The 16484-nt window shown below is 37.7% G+C and overlaps 1 protein-coding gene across 1 annotated transcript in view; it reads left to right on the forward strand.

Annotated features, from left to right (window-relative positions):
- SRFBP1 (serum response factor binding protein 1) overlaps positions 1 to 16484 on the forward strand; it is a 78280-nt gene that overhangs the window by 10965 nt on the left and 50831 nt on the right. Inside the window, exon 2 of the mRNA XM_051641936.1 lies at positions 15591 to 15679. Within this exon, the coding sequence (XP_051497896.1) occupies positions 15591 to 15679 (89 nt within the window). The remainder of the gene's footprint in view (positions 1 to 15590; positions 15680 to 16484) is intronic.

The raw sequence follows: 16484 nt of genomic DNA on the forward strand, positions 1-16484 counted from the left end.
AATTGGTACAGTGTGAAATAGTTCAATCTCAAAAATTCATTACCCTCACCAGGAGCAGAAATGAGTAATATTCCAATTGGAGCAGGAGCTCAGAGTGACAAGTAAAATGTGAGGGACATATTGTTTCCCATGTTTAATGAGTCAAACATTGGAAATTAGTTCCTATCTTTCTCCTAAAAGAAACTGTGCATTAGGTAAAGTGCAAATGTAAGTAGTGAATCTGGAATAGCTCTGTTTGGAAGCTATTTTAGAAAAAAAATGGCATCTTATAATTTGGCTTCCGCAGTTTCCAGGTAAATGTAATAATGACAATAAGCCCATTTCAAATAAAAATCTCCAAACATGCTATAAAATGGCATTTATTCTTTCATTATTTCTGTTTGGTTTTTGGTTGTTTTTTTTGGTTTTTTTTTCTGCAGTTCAGGAGTTCTTAGCTCATTTCTCTCAATTTAGACCCTGATAATTTCAGTAGAGAATGAAAACTAGCCAGCAAAATAAAATAAATCTGACCAACAAAGAAGTAAACTTATTCCTCAGGATATAACTCTTAGTACTTCTTAAACTATGAAAATATTGAAATAACATTTATTTTGTCTTGAAAGAAAGTGTTCAGAAGATAGCCCACACCTTAAAAAAAAAACAAAACAAATAAAAAAACCCACAATCAAATTAATTAAAGCTAATGGTGGAGCAGGACAAAGAGAAATGAGATGTTGTGTATTCAATATATGCAGGTTGTCGTGTGCATAGGGCCACCAATAAATGCTGAGTATGGGTATCTGAATGTCTTCGGTGGTATGGGAAACATTTCCCATTGAATTTGTAGCCCTGATGATATGTTACATAGATGGCATGTTTGCATTTTTAGTGTGACAACAAGCTGTCTGTGTTACATTTGTTATTTTAAGAAATGTCTATATTATTGGGATCCACCCCACAGGTACTGAGGGACCTAGCAGAAGTGCTCACCAAGCCACTTTAAATAATTTATAAGCAGTCCTGGCTAACTGGAAAGATCCTAGTTGACTGCAGATGGGCAGATGTGACCCCTGTCTTCAAGAAGGGCAGGAAGTAGGATTCTGGAAAACTACAGGCCTGTCACTCTGACCTTGGTGCCAGGGAGGGTAATGGAGCAGATCGTCTTGATTGCCGTAATGCAGCATGTGCAGGACAACCAGGTGATCAGGCTTAGTCAGCGTGGGTTAAAGAAGTATTTGGATGATGCTCTCAGGCAGCTCTACACAGGCACAGGAGTTGGACTTGATGATCCTGATGGGTCCATTCCAACTCAGCATATTCTATGATTCTATGAATAGTTTGACTTAATAATCTTAAAGGTCTTTTCCAAATAGAATGATTCTGTGATGGAAGTTTTTTCAGCTGTTTATTCCTCCAAAATGCATCAGTATGGTGATACTTATGATGAAAATTAGCTTTAACCTGTTGCAAGATTTAACTTCATAATTTACTTCTATCCAAAAGTTAATTAAACTTAATATTGAATTTAACTTTAAGAGCAGTAGTTAATAGTTGAGACCTTTGCCTATTTTAATGGAAGTTTTCAAATAGCTGAAGAACCTTCCTGTTTTTTTTTTCCTACTGTTTATTCCTCCTCATACATGTATGGACAGGGACCAAGTTTGCTGAGGAGGAGTCTGAAGTAAAAGTAGTTTAGATTTTAAAACAAAAAAGACTTTCACATCATAGTAAGATCAGTTACTTTTCAGTTTTCCAAAAACAGATTATACATGTACTTTATAGACAGTCTAAAAATTGTGTTATTTCATTTTTTTTATACTTCAGATTGATAGAGAAATGGAGAAATCAGTTATTAGTTATTTCTCCAACTTGATCACTTCTCTGCTAATACTGAAGTTCTGCTTATTTGTTTAATGCGCTTGAAAACATGTTTCTTTTATGATTCCTTATGCCTGCATGATAACATCTATGTAGTAACATAAAAAATAGAGATTTTTGTAGTGGTTAAGTACAAAATGAGTGGTTGTGTTGAATGAGAGATTCACAAAAATAATTATTGCTACTTGTATTAAGATATGAGTATTTTGCAAATATGCTGATAATAATTTTGCTTAGGCTCCCCATTCTCTCCCTGGCTTCTTATAATGTGAGACTAGTGTAATCTGAAGGTAATGGAAGTAACTACAAAAGTCTCTTTTTACGTTAAGTTTCTTGCATGGAAGAACCTCCCCTTTTATACAGTTCAGCAAGCTACCAGTGTTATAATTTCCCTTTAAGTTCCCATCACCAAATTAAATACATCAGTCCAATGGGTATGGCTATAATAAAACATATTGTGTGTTCAAGTTGCAGAACCAATGATGCCTACAGCTTTGGGTCCAGCATTCCTTAAAATTTCATACCAGTAAACTCAAGTTATTCCTCAGTGTATATAGTTTCTTGGTGTTTTATCCTTGGAGTTGCTTTGTTTGAGCACCAAGTAACTGTAGTTATGGCCCATGTTTCCCACCTGCTTAGCTGATAAGGAGATGTGACTGGTGTTCTGTGGCTGATTCCAAGCCAGACATGCTGGTGAAGAGTATGCATGTACAAATTGGCAGACAAAATGGAAAAGATTTGAATTCTGCTTATGTAGTTCTTCAACGCTAGGCATGCTAATTTTAGTCCTTCTCTCCTACTTGCCTACCAGTTTCCACAAAATGTGCAGGAGCTCTGGCCTATGCTGATTGTCAAACTTTGTTTCTGTTTAGTAAGTCCAAAAATTACTGGGGAGGGATACTGACAGGCAAACAATGTGATGACAAACTTAATTTCCTCAGAAACCAGGTTAATAAATTTAATTCCAGAATATACAAAGTTTTAATCTTCCACTCTCTCAAATAGCTGAGGGAAGTTGTAATGTATTGGCTGTCAGGAGTTGTAGGTTTTTTCTCTGGTGACTTAGGAGACCAATGCTACCATTTCTTTGCAAAATCAGTGATTATTTAAACTTTATTGGAAATGCTGATCTGCAAACAAATTCTGAAAATTTAAATTTTGAAACAGAGTTGAGAAAGACTTTTAAGATTGCACAGAGACACTGTGTTTTAAATGTAGTTTATAGGATATGTTTTCCTTCATTTGAGTGTGGAAATAAAGTAATTTATCATAACACCAGTGTTGCATTAAAGTAATTACACAAATTGATGTAATGTTTGAAGAACTTCAAGTCCAAATAAAGTATTGAAAAGCAGAATTATATGTAGAAGAATCAGCTTGGCTGGCAGTCTTCAGAGTTTCCATCCTAAGCTTTGAGTCAGCTGAGGTGCTGATTCTCAGCTTGCTATTAAAGCCCATCATAAGTGGTATCAGCTTTCTGGATGCAAATAATTGCTTTCAGTCAATGTTGTACAAAGCACCTCCAAAACAAATTAATACGTGATCAATATGAGGTCAGTTCTACCAGTGCAAAATAGAAGGGGCATCATGTATGCTCACAGGGCTAATTGGTGTACAGCTGCCGTTGTTCCTGTTTCCCCATTCCCATCCCACCCTGATGAGTGTCCTAGTGCAGCAGACTGATCTTCCTACGGCCAGAACTGAGCAGCTTTGTTATGGTTCAAAAATTAATATTGATATTTTACTTAATAACAGAGCACATTTGCATGCTAATCTGAGTATAACAGTGTGACAGTTGACCTGCTAATTGTTTGGCTAGAGTATTGGAGGTCTGCTGGTCAGGGATGGATGATCAATGAATCTTGAAGTCATGTGGTTCCTTGTAAGTAAACTGTAGCATGCAAAGAACAACCACTTAGCTAGAAAAATGGTATGAGGATTCTTGAAAAGCATGTGTAACGAAGTACAATTTACTAACCCATTACTATGGACCTCACAAAGCTCAACAAGGCCAAGTGCAAGGGCTGAGGCAATCCTCACTATCAGTGCAAGTTTGGGGGATGAAGGGATTGAGAGCAGCCCCGAGGAGAAGGACTTAAGGGGGTACTGATGGTTGAAAAATTGGACATGAGCTGGCAACATGTGCTTGTAGCCCAGAAAGCCAACCATATCCTGGGCTGCATGAAAAGAAGTATGGCCATCAGAACAAGGGAGGTGATTCTCCCCTTCTCCTCCACTCTCCTGCAACCCCACCTGGAGTACTGTGTCCAGCTCTGTAGTCCTCAATACAGGGCAGACATGGGCCAGTTGGATTGAGTCCAGAGGAGGGCCATGAAGATGATCAGAGGGTTGGAGCACCTCTCCTATGAAGGCAGGCTGAGAAGATTGGGATTGTTCAACCTGGATAAAAGAAGACTCTGAGGAGACCTTACAGGGGCCTTCCAGTACCTGAAGGGGCTACAGGAAAGCTGGAAAGGGGCTTTTTGCAAAGGCATGTAATGGTAGAACAAGGGGTAATGGCTTTCAACCAAAAGAGGGTAGATTTAGATTACGTATTAAGAAGAAATTTTAATTCAACAAGGGCAAGTGTAGAGTCTTGCATCTGGAGAAGAACAACTACATGTACCAGTACAGGTTGGGGGCTGACCTGCTGGAGAGCAGTGTAGGAGAAAGGGACTAGGGGGTCCTGGTGGACAGGAGGGTGACCATGAGCCAGCAATGTGCCCTTGTAGCCAAGAAGGCCAATGGCATCCTGGGGTGTGTTAGAAAGGGTGTGGTTAGTAGGTCAAGGGAGGTTCTCCTCCCCCTCTATTCTGCCTTGGTGAGGCCGCATCTGGAATAATGTGTCCAGTTCTGGGCTCCACAGTTCAGGAAGGATAGGGAACTGCTTGAAAGAGTCCAGCACAGAGCCACAGAGATGATTAAGGGAGTGGAACATCTCCCTTATGAGGAAAGGCTGAGGGAGCTGGGCCTCTTTAGCTTGGAAAAGAGGAGACTGAGGGATGACTTCATCAATGTTTACAAATATGTTAAGGGCGAGTGTCTGGAGGACAGAGCCACACTTTTTTCAGTGATGTGTAGTGATAGGACAAGGGGCAATGGATGCAAACTGGAGCATAGGAGGTTCCATGTAAGCATCAGAAAAAACTTCTTTACTGTGAGAGTGACAGAGCCCTGGAACAGGCTGCCCAGAGAGGCTGTGGAATCTCCTTCGCTGGAGACATTCAAAACCCGCCCGGACACATTCCTGTGTGATGTGCTCTAGGTGATCCTGCTCTGGCAGGGGGTTGGACTAGATAATCTTTCGAGGTCCCTTCCAACCCCTAAGATTCTGTGATTCTGTTGAATTCTTTATTGTTAGAGTGGTTAGACACCTGCACAGGTTGGGCTGGGAAGTTGTGGATGCCCCTCACTGGAAGTCCAGATTGGATCTGGCTATAAGCAACGTGGTCTAGTGTGATGTGTCCCTGACCATGACAGGGGGTTGGAACTAGATGATCTTTAAGGTCTCTTGCAACCCAAACCATTCTAGGATTCTATGAAACAATGCTGCATTTACAGTTTGCTGAAGTTTATTTACTCTCTTACCATTCACTCTAACAAACATTTCTGCAGTGCATTTTTTCAAGTGACTGATAGCCCATGACTGAGACTGTCAAACTGAGGTAGAATAAGGGAAGACAGTCTGATGCACTGGTTTGTCCTTTCAGCTGAGCTGTCAACTGCTTGTTCTATTATTCTTTTTTGTACAAGATAAAGTGATATCCATTCAAATGCTTTAGTTTTACATTCTGTTGCAAAAAGAGGTGATACTTCGTAGTCTTCTTGCTGGCTTACACAGCAAGGAGTCTTGCATCCCTTAGTTCTGTAAGACAAACACATCCCTTGATGTTTTTGGGCTTTTGACAGGTGAACTGAATTTAACTTGCATTTAAAGTGCTTGCTGACCTGCTACCAAGCAGTTAGAACAGAGATTTCCATCTAACTTCTTGCTGGTGGTTAGGCTAGTTCATGAATTGTGATAAGTGAAAAGGTGGAAAGCGATACTCAGGGTAATTTTTAGATAAAAGGGGACTCATCTTAAAAACTCTACATTTATTATATTCTTACAAATATCCTTAAAATAGGGGTGTAAGTTTGTAAACATCTTTTGACTGTCTCTTTTTTAAACACCTGTGCAGTTTCTACAGAGGTGCCTATCTTACTTGATGTGAAAGAAGAGGGAGCAACATGACTATGCATCTTTAAAGGAAAAAAAAAACAACAAAACAATCCCAAGCCAGAGCAATCACACTATCTCTGCAAATTAGTGCTGGATACTTGTTGCATTACTGATTTTGTTAAGTGAAAATATCATACCCAGTTTTGCAAGTTTTCTTTTAAGCGCAGCAGCTTAATTCTACAGGTTTGGGTAATATTTGTGATTTGTGTAATGCAAAAAATTACACAGATTGTGGGTCATTACAGTCAAGGTATGGTGTTATGCTTCAGATTATGCAAGTAATGTAGAGATTAGTTGTGTTGCTGTGGGAGCAGTGCTCTCTTTGTCATATGTTAAGAAGTTCACCATCTGAATAAGGAAAAAAACTCTCACCACTCTCATAATTTATTCACCTGTGTTCATCCTGGTAATTCTTGTGCCGCTACGTAACTTCTGCTATTGCTGTCTTACTGTGAAGTCAAAACATAAGGGGGTGTGAAATTATCATGTGACTTCTAGCTACAGCTCTGGTCTAATTAAGAAATCCTAGAAATAGAATTCAATTTATTTTAGCTTGGCTGTGTTGACTGCCTTCCTTAGATCCCCCTACAACATTCCATGGAAATAGTTTTGGCAGAGTGCTAGCTGGGGGGTTGCTAACTTATGTTCAGCTGGTCAATTAAAATACAGGGTTAGAAGTTGCCTTCAGGTAGTCATCTGTTTTGAGGACTTGTGTAATTTTTATTTCCACATGGTGACATATGCACTGATTTATGTAATACAGTAGCCAGGAAACTATAGGCAAGTCAACCTCATCTTCCCTGGAAAGGCAGTGGAATTGCTCATTCTAGATATTATCTTTAAACATGTAGAGGAAATTAAGGTTATCTGGACTAGTCAACATGGATTCACCGTGGGGACATCATGTTTGACCAATCTGATACCCTTTTATGATGGCGTGACTGTCTGGATAGATGAAGGGAGAGCAATGGACTTGAGCTCAGCAAGGCTTTTGAGACTGTCTTATATAACATCCTGTAGATACGCTTAGGAAGTGTGGGTTAGACAAGTGGACAGTCAGGTGGATGGCTAAATGGCTAAATGGCAGAGCTCAGAGGGTTATTATCAGCAGCAGAAAGTTTAGTTTGAGGCCTGTAGCTAGAGGTGTTCAGGGCACAGTTCAGGTCCTGTCTTCACCATACTCATCAGTGACCTGGATGAAGGGACTGAGTGTACCCTCAGCAAGCCTGATGATAAAAAACTGGGAGGGGTTGGTGATATGTGAGAAGGCTATGCTGCCATTCAGTGTGATCTGTACAGACCAGAGAGTTGGGAGGAGAGGAACCTAGTGAAGTCCAAGAAAGGGAAGTATTGGGTCCTTCATCTAGGGAGAAATAATTGCATGCAGCAGTACAGGTTAGGGGGTTGACCTGCTGGAAATCAGCTCTGTGGAGAAGGACCTGGGAGTCCAGGTGGTCAACAAGTTAACTGTGAGCCAGAAGTGTGTCATTGTGGCCAAGAGCACCAATGGCATCCTGGGGTGCATTAAGAAGAATGTAGGCAGCAGGTTGAGGAAGGTTATTCTCCTACTCTGCTAGTTATCCTCCTCCCTAGTGAGGTCATGTATGGAGTACTGTCTGCAGTTCTGGGCTCACCGATTCAAGAAAGACAAGAAACTACTGGAGAGACTCCAGTGGAGGGCTGCAAAGGTGATTAGGGACTGGAGCATCTCTCAAACAAGGAAAGGCTGAGTGAGCTGGGTTTGTTCAGCCTGGAGAAAAGAAGACTGACAGGGGATCTTATAAATGCTTGTAAAGATCTAATGGACAGGTATCAAGATGGGTCCAGGCTCTTTTCAGTGGTGACCAGTGACAGGATAAGTGGCAATCGGCACAAACTTGAACACAGGTAGTCCCATTTGAACAGGAGAAAAATACTAGAGAGTGACAAAGCACTGCAACAGGCTGTCCAGAGAGGCTGTGAAGTCTCCTCTGAAGGTGGTCAAAAGCTGTCTGGACGCATTCAAGTGTAGCCTGCTGTAGGTGGACTTGCTGTAGCAGGGGGCTTTTGAACTAGATGATGTCCAAAGTCCCCTTCCAACTTCTACCATTCTTTGGGCTAGTTTATCACAGTTATTTCTTATCTGGACCTTTACAACTACTGCTGTTTATTTAGGGTTTAAAAATGAGTCTAGCCAGCTCATAATCCTGGTTTGGACTTGAGAGCTCGAATGCTTTCTGAAGTACTGCATAGAGCCTGACTCCATACAGACACCAACTTTCAAGCAGTAAATCCATTAAATTTTGGTCTTTGGCAGAGAGCAAGTAATTCTAGACTAGCCTTATTCCTCTCAACTATCTGAGATATTTGGAGTTGCTTTTCAAAACCTTTAGATGAAAATTATCTTCACTAGCAGTCTGAGTACTCATTGTGGTTTCCATTTGGATAAATTGTTTTAGGAATTACAACTCTTCTCTATGCAGGAAGAAAAATGGTGCTATATTGAAAGAAGAAACTAATATTTCAGTGCTTCAGTTGAGAAAGTACAAAGAAAGCAACATGGACAGTGGTTGAATGGCTTGACAGTAACTCACAAGAGTATATGCAGTAGTTTTTCCGTGAGAAGGGTAGAAATATGCACAAGTGGGCAGTGTGCTACTTCCCATTCGTGTTTAGCAATACCCCTTAGGAACCTGATAGGGTTGGTTCGTTCTCAGAGGTCTGGGAGGCTGTGGGTATTTTGTGGGTGCTACCAGCTAATGATGGCACTTATGTCTGCTGTGGGCAGCAGAGTGCTGTATTTTAATCTGGAAAATGTTGCTTTATGTTTCATGAATCTGTCTACATTTTGTTAGATGCATTGTGATACAATTCACTTACTTCGAACCTGTTTGCATGTACCTGAAGATGGCAAAGTAAGATTAACATAACAATGGTATGGCACAGATGCTAGCTGGTGGAATTCTGTGTTTCTTAGCACTCTATATTGGGATTTGATCCTTACGCTAAATAAGAAGATAGGTCATTGATTGTAGTCTGGTTTGTTGTAGCCCATCTCTCAGTTTCCTCCTCTACATTCTCAATTTTGTTTTTGCTCTGTAACTAGGGAACATTCATGTTACCATGAGGGGAAACAGCTCAGGAAGCTGATCTGGCTGAAAACTCACCTTGTTTTTTTTAAGGTTAGGATGTGTTGGGGTTTTTTTTTAATGGATATGTATTTGTGTAAAACTGTCCTGGAACTGAACAACTGAATCCTCATAAGACACATAGGTGCAATTCTGTTGTTCTTGCTACCTTTACCTCCCTACTTACATATGTTTTTATAATGCAACTATATAAAGCAATAATAACTCTTAAGATGGGCTATTTCCAGATATTTTGACAAATATAAAATATATCCTGTAATATAGTGATTCTTTTTCTAAACAAGAAAAAAAGTATAGTTGGCAGTTCCTAAGAATCTAAAAATCATTAGATCTTTCAAGTTGACATTCCATATAATAGAGAGAAATATTTGTAATGAAGTTCCAGAAACATTTTTTCACTTAGATTATTCACTCAAAAGATTATGTACTATTGTTAGTTCTGGCTAACATGTGATCCAGCTGCAGGTGTTTTGAATTTTAAAGCTATCTGTTGCCAAATAGCACCAAAAAAATTAACGTTTAGACTATTCTGTTGCCATGGTAATTTCTTGGTTAGAAGACTGCCAAGTAACTGAAATGAAACCAATGCTTTTGGTGTGTCCTAAAACAATTGAAGGAAGAAGGTCAGTGAGAGCTGAAAAACTACTTAGTACCACGTTTTTCTTGTAGGTATTGGAGACACCTTGAATACTCAAATACATTTAACTTTTTTTACTTTTTTTTTTTTTTTAGCTGGATTTCTTGCTTTGACATTTGTTGATGCATAATTTAAGCGCATAAATAACCATTTTTGGTATTTTTGTAGTTTTTTTTTTCCCTTTCTACTCAGCATTGCTGCTTAAATGTGAGGGGGTTCAGAAGCAAATTTCTTACTGCAGTGAAATCAATAAGCTATTGTATACCTTTGAGCACATGTAAGTAATTTTTTCTTTTGCTTTGAGCCATTTTGATGCTAATGAATCAGACTCATCTAATTGTGCTAGGATATTCTTGGCAGGAAAGGGCTCTTCTAGGACTGGTGTATAGCATGTACATGTGATTTTGTTTCTCAGTATTGTTCATTCACTAGACCCAGTTTGTGCAGGTATGTGGTAATTTGTTGACAGAAATATGATCAGGTGTATTTAAAATAGATTCTTTCCTGAGGCAGAATTTACAAGATAGATTCTTGATGTTTTCTCATTGGCATCTCACCCTCAGTATGACCTTCATGTCAGATAACACTTGTTAGCCTTGAAAGCACAAGAAGAAACTGAAACAGAAAAGCAAACTTAGAACTACCCTCTTTTTTTCATGTATCAAGTGATAAAGAGAACAGAAAAGACTTTATATTGACTATGTACAATTACATAACATTGCTTAGGAATGATATAGTCAAACTGTAAATGAAATTTTTTTTTTGCAATTGTGTCTGGACCTCGAAGAAAATCTTCGTATAGTAGAGGCTTCGCCACGGTGGAGAAGAGCAGAGAGGCCTCTATTTAATGGGCTTGCTTATATAACATGGTGGATATATCAGAACACTATAAACTCTTGCAGTTAATTTTTTCACTGGAGGAGATAAGGTGTAATATCCTTCCTTGAGGAGAACAAACTTATTTGTCTTTCTGGTTACTTGTAGAAGAACTAGGACCAGACTGTGTGTTGGCATAAAGCAGACGTGGATGAATAAACTCCAGTCTGTCTAGTTCTGGTTGTTTAAGAATTTAATAGTTTGTTTAAGTGCATTATTGAGTCAGGACCAAAATGTTCAGCACCTCGTGGGCTGAAGCCCAAGGAGAACAGTTGTATGTGCTTCTCGCTGCTCAGAGGGAAAAGATAGGTCCATGAGTTTATTGGCTTTCATGCATTTTGCATATCTGGGACTGACTGCATAAGTTAACTTTTAGCAAGTTTGAGTTAAGAATTTAAGGCATCCTAGGTCTTTCAAGTATTTTCATGTACAGTATTTTTGTAAATGGTAACATGAAAAAAAACACTTCTCATATTGTGACCATACACAATTCTTCTAGTATTTCAGTGGTTTTGGATAGAATATATTAAATAGGCGGAAGCATGTTACTGCTTATTTGTTCCTTTTGATCTGTTGGAATAGTGTTTTTGAAGAAAGCTTTCATTTGGCATTTTTTTTGGTCAAGTGTAGTTGACACTATAATTCAGAATAGACACATACCTTTCTTGATACATCTACAAATCTTTAGTCACACTTTCCTCTATATTTTTTTTTTTAATTGGCTGAACACTAGCTTAGTTTGGAGGCATGTTGCCTGTGCAGACCTCAAAACAAGTTTCAGAAGTAGCCAAGTATAACATTTTCTTCTAATGCAGTGTTCTTTTGAGAACTTTGCTGCTGTTGTCTTAAAAATATGAAGGCAAATACCTTTGACTAATCTTGTGAATTTGAATGTGATATTGTGCCTATACTCTTGTTTTGTCAATGTTGCTTGGTGTGTTTATCTTGCCATCACCGATATGAGGCCTGTCCTATAGTGGTTTAGTTTTTTGGAAGCTAAATCAGATACTTTTTTCATACTTTTATCTAAAAATATTTTAGGTTTCTCTTCAAGAAATTTGTAAATTTTCATAAAAGGACTTTTGCAATAGCTTTGTTGTGTGAGAAGCTCTTCAAATAACTTTCTGTGTTTCTATGTGGTTTGTCTTGTGTTATGTTCAATAACCATGTCCCATAAATTTAAAAGACATAACGTAGGTGATCAGAAGCCCATTCCAGTAAGTCCAAGACTGATTCAGGCATTGATTCAGCCCTTCCAAGATTTTTGTTAGTGGAAATTAAGGGATTTATTATTAAAGCCAAATTATTTTCTTGAAAAAAAAAAGACAAAAAATAAAACAAAACAAAAAAACCCAACAAAGCAAAAACAAACAAACGAACAAAAAAAACAACTAAGAACACCCATGCACAAACCAAAAAAACAGCCTAGATAGAAATTTAGAGATCAAAGATACAGCTAAAGAATCCTATGTCAGTTTCTTTATTCCTGCTGCTAGGGTGAGAAGGGCTTGGATATGCTGCAGGTTGGGAAAGGCTTGATTGGACTACCACAGAAGAGGACAAATCTCTGAGAATGGTTTTGCACCCTTCAGAGGCAGAAGCAAACAGGAATAAGAAGGCAAAGTGGCTGAAGTTGTTGGTTTCTCCCTTCCTCAGCTGTGAATAAGTTCTGGGTTAAATATGGTTCTTGTGACACATTTAAACACAGACTTGTTAAATGCATTATTTGCTGGAAATCACCTTCTTGGTTTGACATTTACCTTGTTCCTTTTGTACCATGCCAAGCGTACTCATGCATCCAAACTAGGGCTCTCTGTTGCCAGATACTGCCATTCCTAGTGGTGACTACTGGGAGCTACATGTGAACTACCACTTCAGTATGCACTGAAGGCTGAAATTCCTGTTATAATCCCTCTCAGTAATATGCAGTTGTATATTATCCATTCTTACTTACTATTTAAGAATTTTAATTAATAAATATGTATTAAAATAAGCATTTTAGTATCAGTAAATAATAATGGTTTAATTGCCTTGTAGCTAATGTTTTCCTACGGAACAAATGCCTTCAAAAAGGAAAACATCTCTTGCTCTGTGTTGCTAATAGTCTTTTAAATGGTTATTTCTACTTATAATTGCAGGCTTCGTGAATTTTCAGGAATCCTCAAATGTGTGTTGTATTGATAGAAGTTTTTTGCTTTGAGATTTGCCTGTGGTTATAATTATTATTTTGCATTGACAGCTGCCTTGAGTAGACTAAAAATTCTTATCACCTGTTCTTAAAGCATTGCTAAGTTTGACCCCAACTTACACTGCAGTCTTTCTAGATTTCAGTGTAAAGACTTCTCCTTTTCAGTGGTCTTAACTTATTTATAAAAAATACTATATTAATACTTAATAATATCTTTGTTATAATTTTTCTAAAACTACTACTGTTTTTGAATGGGTTTTTTGGGGTTTTAGTTTTTCTTCACTCACAAAGCTATCTTTCTCACCTTGTAACATGAGAGGCAAATAGTTCATTGGGTCCTAGGAACCACCCTGGTGGTCCAAGTCCCATTGTTTCAGACACACTGTAAATCTAGAGCAAAAATTTTTTTATTTCTGTCCCAATGAGCTGACGGCTTTCTTGAGAACTTTAAGAGTACTTCCAAGAACACAGCTGATGCATACTGCCCTGTGTGAAAGAAGTGACTGGATTACATAAACTGGTATTCCTGGTCTGCCAAAGAACAAATACCTTCCCTCATTCCTGCTGTCATGTGTCTATACAGGCTTCATTGGCTGGCAGCAGGGAAGGCTGGGTTTTGGCTCTCATAGGCCCCGGAACTATGCTGTATCTGCATTAATACTTCTATTAAAAATACATTACAAATGTTTTTTTTTTTAAGAAAAAGAGAAGCCATTCCCAGTGCACATCTGAAGTTCCAAACTCTTTGAACATATGTCATATCTAAGAGGTATTCATCTAGAAAATGTTTTATTTTCTTTATTCCATTTAGAAGATGTAATATAGGGAACTGTAATAATTACATTCAATGTCTTAGAAAAATAAATGTTTACATGCTTAGATGGAGAATGGTAATGTTCTTTAGCACATGGACACTTGAGAAATGCTGCTTTCTAGGAGAAACTTGCCAGATATGCTTTTTGGGTTGTGGTTTCTGCTAACTGAAGTAGAAATGCTTGTAGGTAGACCTGTGTGCAGTTGTTTTCCCTAGGGTAACCAAGGTAAGTAATGACTGTTGCTGTACAGATTTTAGAACAGGAGAACAATTTTAAGTCAGCCATTCTTATGCCAAAAATCTTATTTGCCTTTTTTCTCTGTGCAAGTGCCAGTACTGCTGCTCCCCTATTTTTCGGGGAAACACTGCTCCCCACGCTCCTCCTCTACCCTGTTAGAAGTAGGGCCTGCAGTATGCACCCCACTCTAGAAATGCCTTTACTCTGACTGATTCAACTTCAGTAGAGCCATTGCTGAGCACATTTCAGTGCTTAACTGCAGCTTGTTTTGGTAATCTAGCAACAAACATAATCAGGTGTGCAGAGTATGTGGGGTTTTTTTGTGGTTTTTAAATAAATTATGTTGTCTCACATTTATGATCTCTGCACAGGGGACATACACTAGCCAGGCTTCCCATCATAGGTGTGAAATATTCTGCTGTGAGCTTTAAAGATTTTTTTTTCTCTTTTTTTCTTGGTTAAGTTTGATGCAGGTTTAGAATACCAAAATTCCCTGTGTAACTGACTTGATGGTGCAGTGACCATCAAGCAATAATTTTTTTATATATCTGAGAAATTAGAAGATAAAATGGAAATCTGAGGTGAAAGAACTTCCTTGAGAAAGAGGTGCAAATTTATTTTGAAAGTTATCCCACTGCACAAATTTAAGAGAAATTTGTCTTTTTGTCAGGAAGAGTGATTTTTTTGTTATTTGTTTTGTATTTCATATTTTGTAAGTTTAACTGCTAAATACAAAATCTTAATACTGGTAGTATGATATATCTCAATAAATAAGTTTTTTTTTTCCGAGTTGCAAAAAATTGAAGTTTTAAGTCACTGTTGTCTCCCTGTATCTCCAAAGTATGCATCCTTGACAAGACAATGTCTAGGCCTAAGGTTTCCCATGATAAAACTTTTAACAGCAAAAGATTCCCAGGATCTGTTAGTCCTATGTGTCTACTAATAATCAGAATTCTGTTTATTTTATTCTAGGGCAAGAAATATGACAAGAACATAAGTGTCAAGTTTTCTTTAATGCCGTCTACTTTGAAATACATTTTGGGAGCAGGATACTGGGTGGTATAGGAATTTGAAAGAGACTGTAGTGAGTTGGAAATCACTTATTTTCAACAAATATCAATTCAAAGACATAAAAAGATTTTAATATTTCAGATTGTGTTCTGTAGTAAGTAATGTTTAGTTGGGAGACTTTCCTTAATCTTTAAAAATGTTTCATAATGAAAATGCTTTTATATATCATGTACTAATGGAAAAGTACTGATGCTGTTTCACCAGGACAAAAACAAATGAAGGCAAATGGTGAGTCTATTAAATCTCTAGCTCAGTCTAGCTCTAAGAAGAATATTGAAGTATGGCTAGTTAGGAATGTCTTGTCTTATGCTTAGACCTCAGACACATTTCCAGACTGTTGATTGTTCTTCCTCTGGTGTTTACGGAAGCAGTTTGATTTTAAATGAAATCTGAATTCATTTTACTTGGGATTTGGTTAACAGGGATATGCACTCTATTTTCAGAAATGGTTCTTTCTGTTGAACTAATTTATAAAATTTAAGTCAATGTAATGAATGTGTTGTAAGTGGAAACTAATCAAGGAAAACGAGCTTTATAATGCATTCCATCTTTCTGACAGGTTGTGAAGATGAGAAAAGATGTGAAGAAGGCCAGAGTCCTGACTATTCGCAGACTTACCAGACACATTGGGAAATTAAAGTTGAAAAAGTCAGTTTTAAATATGAATGTTCTTGTTTGTGTGTTTATCAATGGGGAGGTATCCTAATTGTTTTCCCAAGAATGGACAAAGGGAAAAATCATGTGTTACAGTTCAAAGTTAAGGCACTATGATGCAAAAGTGCCTTTTGTCTTATTTTTCTGTCACTTTAGATAGACTAAAAGTGCAAACTCAAAAGCAGTTTCATAAAGTAGAATTGGAACAACATTTTCTAAAGGATGTTAGTATATTGGAAGCTAATCCCAATCACTTACAGAACCTTTTACAGCACATTTAATAGTGATAGACTTATCTTTTATGTTAGTCTGCTGCTGAATGTAAGTTGTGCAACATTCTCTCACTGCAATTGTATGCAAGATTCTATTGCAAAAAATATTGTTTGGTTTGCATAGATACACAGATTGTACTTGATTTTTAATAATTAGTATTAATTAATCTTTAGATAAACAGTCTAAGCAGTATTTTGTAAATTGTATTTTTAAAGATAAATGGCCCAAAGTAACTTAATGATGTGTCTTACCGGGGGCATCTGTTACTATATTCAAAGTATAAATTGAGCATACCCTTCTACCACAATGTTAGCAAATTGTGCAAAATAAGAAGCAAGCCCAGTGGTGTACATATAAATATTACAAAACTTAAAATGTAGTTATATTTGAGATATCAGTGTCTCCTATGTAGTGTTGACAGGAGTTGTAGTTACAATTTTCTAGTAAAGTACTATTTGTCATTCTTATTATTCTGGTAAATTATTAGGTTTTTTTTCCTCTGTGTGGAAGAGTGAAAACATTAGGT

Source organism: Apus apus, chromosome Z (genome assembly GCF_020740795.1).
Source record: "Apus apus isolate bApuApu2 chromosome Z, bApuApu2.pri.cur, whole genome shotgun sequence".
NCBI lineage: Eukaryota > Metazoa > Chordata > Aves > Apodiformes > Apodidae > Apus > Apus apus.